The sequence below is a fragment of the Colias croceus genome, chromosome 10 (genome assembly GCF_905220415.1).
Source record: "Colias croceus chromosome 10, ilColCroc2.1".
NCBI lineage: Eukaryota > Metazoa > Arthropoda > Insecta > Lepidoptera > Pieridae > Colias > Colias croceus.
Window position 1 is genome coordinate 10,347,935 of NC_059546.1, and position 7,124 is coordinate 10,355,058.

The window sequence follows — 7,124 nt, forward strand, 5'->3', positions numbered from 1 at the left end:
TCAATTTGGAAATTGATTTGTGAATTATGCGTTCTGTGTCGTGTTATAATTAATAGCAGTTCCTACGTTTGACTTAGAATTTAATTAATAATGTTCTGGAATAGTCAGTTATGTATTAAACGCTTGAATAAGGCAGACCCTATTAGGTTTCTTTACAAATACGAAACAAGTACTAAAGTTAGTCTGAAACTATCAACCAAGCATAATATGAAATCCTAAAGAAATTTCTCATCCATGGAAATTTTTCTTTGTTTTAAAATATTTTTCTACGCCACAGTACATTAATTTCTCTTATCTTTATTATCGATAAAGCGAAAATCTTCAGTTAGTGTTGACACGCGTCGGATTTATCGCCATGAAAACTATTTCCATTTGTTTACTGTTAATTATTGGTACAAATTGTTACAAAGCTAATACAGATAAAAAAGACAATTTCCTACTACTAAGGAAGTTACAAGGCTTCATCGACGATCGTGAAAATCAAACCGTTTCGTGGAGTGAGCTTCTTGCTAATATAGTTGTTAATAAAATAACAGTTATATTTCACAAATCAGCAAACAATGAAACAGATAATTTTGCAGTGACGCATAATCGATTTACAAATTTAATAAGCAATGTGTTTAAATTCTTTAAATCAAACGTGTACGACAAAATAAAAGGATACAGTGATCATAACAATGTTGTTAACGACATAGATACCGCCTCGCAAGGGGATAAACGAATTATAAAATCTAGTGATGACCCAAATAACGATGTAGAGGTATTTGAACCTAAATACCATGGAAAATTGTGTGAAAATTGCAATGAAACTACAGAAATTGAAGTGACAAACGACTGTCCAGAAGGCTATAGTAAAGATGAAAATGGTGACTGCGTTAAAATGCAGATATCCAAATTTATAGTATCTGTACCAAATCAATGTCCAATTGGATATAGACCAGACTGGCGCGGTTATTGTCGAAAAGTCATGGACTTTTAAGTAAAGGTAAATAAAAACTATGGATTGCTCATAAATTCTCAACAGATTTCATAAAATATAAAGATTTTACTGATTTCACTTCGAATATTTTAGACGTAGAAAGGTAGATAAAGACGATAAGAAGGAAAATGTAAATAAATGCAAAATGCATAGTATAAAGTGATTTCCTTTGTCTCGAACTATTTAGTTGTATTGAATGTAAAATGGAATATTAAAGGCATTTATTGATTCTGCTTGTGGTTTTATTTACGAATAATCCTGTATGTTCATTTTATAAATATGTTTATTCTAAAAATATTTAAGAACCGTACGAAAGTTTAATAAACTTAAGGCCTGGGAAATATCAAATGATATTATAAAAGATGATATTAAAAAATATTTTATAGTATAAAATATTTTGCTGTGACCTTTGCTTATTTTTTAGACTTTTATTTACACAAAAGTTTAATAAAATTGTACAAGACCTCGTTGAGTAATATCGGAATTGTATCATAAAAAAATGGCTTAGTTATTTTTTCATTTTCCAGCATTCGAAATTATTTTGAATATTAATAGCTTTAAAAATTCAAAAAGAACTAATACTTATATTAAATTACTTAACCCGTGGGCGAGAAATTCAAGTATTTATTTCTATAGTGATATTCTGATCTGTACCTGAATATGTTCCAGTAAAGTTTCATCCAAATTCTTCCCGTAGTTTATTTCGTGAAAAAGTAACAAATCCACCCTCCAAACTTTCGCATTTATAATATTAGAGGTACGTAAATACATTACATATCACAAATATTCCTTATTGAAAACACATGTTACGGGCCTTTTTGAAAATGGGCAGCGTTGGGCGAGTAGAGGCACGATAGTGTAGAGGGCAAGAATGTTTATACCATGCCGTCATTGTAGATGTTTATTCATAATCGCCGTCATGGCGGCAAACATCGGCCATCGTTTGTTGGGCCAACGCAGCCCATTGTGTGGACGGCCCATTAAATACATAGAACAACTAGAACTCGTCTTGTCACACGAGTCTCATTAAAAGTTGTGCAGTGTGATTAATTGCTGCGTGTGATCGTCGCTTATTACAACTTCCACGAACAGTTGCGTCTAGCGTTTCTTGTTTTATTCTCATTAATATGTGACGTTATATAAAACCTTAATGTTTTGTGGATTATATATTTTGAAATGGAGAAAAATGATGAGAGTGAATTTTTACGATGCGCGCGCAGACCAACACCTAAATTTAACAGCATGAAGTTAGTTCTAGGTGGTATGAAAATTGATAACTATGTTCAAGTTGTAACTATATTGTAGTATTTTTTCCATACGCCAAAGAAGTATAACTTCTAACGCGTGTACATAAGTACACACACTCTTTTTTTTTTCATTTCCACTACTAAGTTTTCTTTTCTCGTTAATTTTGAACATTGACTTCCAAAAACATTCCCTGTAAGTAAGCTACCAAGACTTTTAATCGTTTACAGTTAAAGTTTACGGGATGCATTGCTTACAAATGGTTAGATATTAAAAAATTTAACTTTTCTACTGCATTTAAGTGTTAAACTGATTTTATCCAATAGAGCCAGTATTTAGCAAACTACCGGTACAACAAAACCTGTAAAAATTACCTTGTTCTTGCAATAAAGGTCAGTTTTGAATGAGGCTTGAAATAAAAATACGTTCTCTCACGACGATCGTATATTTGCGACTGACTTAATCTAATTACAATCATAACATACCTAAAAATGATTTAAAGGAAGGTTGATAAAATATAAATATTATCAAATAATTCCCAGCCCCAAAGAGCCATGTGATAACTAAAAATGCTACAATAGGATCGTCAATATTGACGCGTTTGATCTCCTAACTCTTCGCCCATCGGACCATGAAATTGACTCGCTCGATCTGACCTGAGATGGGAATTACTTCCTTTGCTATTGGTTTGTAAATACCTGACAGGGTTCATATAGAATTGTAGTTATGGGAAATATGATTCGATTCATTGTGACTTCTTGATTAAAGTTATTGAGTTCATAGTATAAGTGTATACGTAGTAAATTATTATTAGTCTGTGGTATAAGAATGAAACTGGGTTCGTCTATTTCTTTCAAATTCGATCATTTTCTTATCCACATACAATTTAGTTTCTTCAAAGACAGTGTAAGTAGCCCATTTTCTTTATATTACAGAAAATAAGGATCTATATGTGTGCTAATATTGTTATTACTCCCAATTAGTACAATTATATACAATTATAACACTTTGCTATCTAATTAAATAAATTTTAAGTTTAATGTATCGAGATCTCCAATTCTTGATATGAGATCTGTCTGTGATCGGACTTGAAACAACTGGTTATTGCAACTATTAGACATATTTCAATCCAGAACAAATTAAACTACACCAAAAATAGCCAAACATTAATATAACAATTCCCGTAGTTTGCAGCTATGAAAACAAATCGTTTTAAAACTCCAATAAATAGCCAAGTACAACAAAACCAATGCAACGCTAAATACCCAAACGGTAGCAATAGCCAATAATTAGATTGCAAAACAATAACATTAATTTATACACCTGACCAGTTTACGTTGACCCCTGTAACACCCACACTGCCCCCTCCAGCTGTTCTTTCTCTAACGTCAAGAGGGACGAGGTAGATTAATTTATACTGGTCGAAAGCAAAGTCATAATAAGCACCTGCGTTCCAGAAGTTTCCAGCAACTTGGAGGCTTATAACGACGTGTTCAGAAATATGGTCATAATATGTTTATGTTATTAAAAGTTGTAATAATAAGACTTTTAAATTTTCAGTCAAGCGTGCCAAGTGTTTAAATTATGTCTTAAGTTTGTCCCATATTTTTTATTAAGTCAGGATTCATGGGATTGTTTTTTGAGAAAATAACAATTAAAATAGCAGAATTGATGATAATTTCATTTATTTTGACCGTATTTAGGAATCCATAGTCTAAATCTTCTGAATGCATCCCAGATTTAAACACCTTATGCACAAGAAGGACTCTATGTAAGAAGAAATTCAAGCTTAAATTCACACCTTCCATGTCTATTATTTTAATCCTCAATATCCTTTTAGCAATGTATCCATAGGATATCCTTGTTAATTAATTTATTATATTATGGCTCGGCTTTCAATATACCCTTTTATTTTCTGACAAAAATGTTGCACAAAATTTTCCATTATATCAATAACAAAGGCGCTTAATGACCTTTGAACGAGAAAATATAATTTATTTTATAATTCAAATATACACTAACAATGTAATTTTATATTCTACAAAGCGATGTTATGATATGGCAGGAACAAAGACAATTTTACGGTAATTTTCTTTTTTGCGTTAAAGTCTACTAACCTAACAATAATCGAATTAAAGTAACTCAGCATAATATAATGTATTGTGTTGTATTATATACAATATAATTAAATGGGTAACAGATATATAAATAAAAAATATAATCAATTACACTTAAAAGAGTGCCAGGTATTATAATGGCTGTAACATTCGTAGCTGGCTGTTTTCTTTATAATTAAAATATTATCATGATTAAATTAATATAACTTCAAAATAATCGACATTATCGCTAAAAATATTCTTATTTCTATCCGATTTTTACCATCTCTATAATATATTTTTAACAGTCTTCAAATTCGGTATTGTAATTATTATTGTATTTATTGTATTATTATTAATATATCTTATAATACGATATTGTTTAGTAGATTCTATTATATAAAGATAATATTCACGTTCATCATAAAACATAACAGCGAGCACGCGTACGATAAAAATATGATAACCTCCTGCTATAGGTCTTAATTCGTTCATACATTGCAAATAATTTAGTTTCAAGTAGCAATCTGCCCTACACCCTTTTACGAGGAGATAATGAATATTTGATACAAGAGCCGTATTGGTTTCATACCTGCACAATAATTTAATGGATACGGCATATTGCAATGTAATCATCATAAGCACATAATAAATATAATATTATGTTCTCACTGCTAAGACATGGGCCTCCTTTGAGTATTTCGGCCATAATCCACCACGCTGGCCAAGTGCAGATTGGCAGATGTCACATGTCGTCGAACTTTTGATTCTTCGACATGTCGGTTGCCTCACTATGTTTTCCTTCACCGTTCGAGCAGTAGTGATGTTATACCTACATGCGCAAATAAATTGAAAAATGAATTTATTACCTGCACGCTCACCTGGTTTCAAACCTCCGACTATGTGATTTCAAGTCCTGGCCACTGAGGTACAACTGACTTGTTTTTTATATTATTATTGCAATATGAGTTCTTAAAACTAATAAATTAATATTGATAGGTTAATGACCCTGTCTGTTGCGTGGGATCCCAAAACTATAAAGATAATATTATTTGATAAACATTGTTTTTGGCTGTCTGGCAGATTAGTTATTATCGAGATTAGCACCAACTATGTTTATAATGGGTTCTAGGGAATAGATGTTTATTTGTAAAATCTTAAATATTATCAAAATAAAAATATTCTTATGTATTAAGTGAATGACGTTTCAAGCAAATAAATGAATTAAGAAAATAATGCTCTATCCTAAGGCTCTATGAACACATTCGTAATTTTTTTTTTATTAATAGTTCTAAATTCAAGCAATTTATCATTAGGGACGAGCTTTTAGCTAATTATGAAGTATATTCCAGCTACAATATGTACCCAAATAAAAACTACTTCAAAATAAATCAATATAAAACACTTCGCCTTAAAAAAATGCCGTATCCAACTAATCCTTTCCACCACCGGGCAGGTTTACGTAAAGTAATTATTTTGGAAGGTCGCCAAATAATACAGCGATCTATGGAGAGGTGCTTGGCAGCCTAACGTTACGTATCACAATCAAATCTATTTTATATCGTGTGCAATTGAGCAATTGATTACACGGTTTAGGATTTCGATGCTAGATAACTTCTGCGTCCAGTTGTTTCTGCTCTTTTGGCTTTATAGGATAGAATTTTAGGTTTTTATTTGGTTATTTTTTAGCTTTCAACTTTAAATTTAGTTGTGGTTTGATTGATAGAATCATGTATTCCGGTTTCTAACATATTTTCAAAGAGGATCATCTTGATATCGTAATATAAAGTGGATTACATCGTATCATATATTATTATTATAAATAATCTTGTTTAAATCTACTAAGTATGTTTAAATTAATTTGCACATATCCGTGTGTCCCATTCCTTTAGTTATTTCCTCTTTATTTATTAGTTGTATCACTATCAACATGTATCATATTATGTACAATTTTCTGTACAATTGTATACCAAACGAATAATGAAAAACAACAATATATAATACGTAATAGACATCTTTAAAGGCATCGAAAAGACATGAGAACAGAACCCACAAGAATTAATTTTTAGAACTTATTTAATTAACTAATCTCAAGTGTTTAAAACCGTCACTCATCCATAATATAATATAAGTAACTAGAGTTAATAAAGGTACTCTCTTGCCCTTTAAAGGACACAGAACATAACTATTATTTAGGTTCTCAACCGCTTATTTAACCCACAAATTACCATAAATATAACTAAGATAGTTGAACTTCTACTTGAATTAGTCTTCAACTGTCTAAGTAAACCATTTATCATTAAATTGGTCGTATTATTTCTCATCTATATATTAGATGTTAAGTATAGATTCTGTCCCAAACTGAACAGAGTCGTACATCGCCTATATGTTAGTGAGTAGTTTACGAGTAACAATGTTTATGATAATTTCGTGTCTGTTAGAATCTTTTCTTTTTTGAGATGTGACTATGTCCCAAACTGAACATAGTCGTACATCGCCGATATATTAGTGAGTAGTTTACGGGTATAAAAATTTTTATGATAATAATTATAAGTGTCTGTTAGAATCTTTTCTTTTTTGACATCTTAATATATATAAATCTCGTGTCACAATGTTTGTCCTCAATGGACTCCTAAACCACTTAAAGGATTATAATAAAATTCGCACACCATGTGCAGTTCGATCCAACTTGAGAGATAGGATAGTTTAAACATGTAGGTACCACGGGCGAAGCCGGGGCGGACCACTAGTATTAATATAAAATCATCCATTTTTAGATAGGTTCTGACGTTGGGTTCTGAGTT

The 7,124-nt window shown here is 31.1% G+C and overlaps 1 protein-coding gene across 1 annotated transcript; it reads left to right on the forward strand.

The window, feature by feature from the left end:
* The first annotated feature begins 328 nt into the window (after positions 1-328).
* Positions 329-1,210, forward strand: LOC123695030. The gene has a single exon (XM_045640715.1). It carries the CDS (start codon positions 356-358, stop codon positions 977-979), a length of 624 nt encoding a protein of 207 aa, XP_045496671.1. The 5' UTR covers positions 329-355; the 3' UTR covers positions 980-1,210.
* The last annotated feature ends 5,914 nt before the right edge of the window (positions 1,211-7,124 follow it).

What these genes read in the sequence shown, in the direction of transcription:
- LOC123695030 (XM_045640715.1), top strand. Translation starts at nt 356, where the DNA reads ATGAAAACTATTTCCATTTGTTTACTGTTAATTATTGGTACAAATTGT.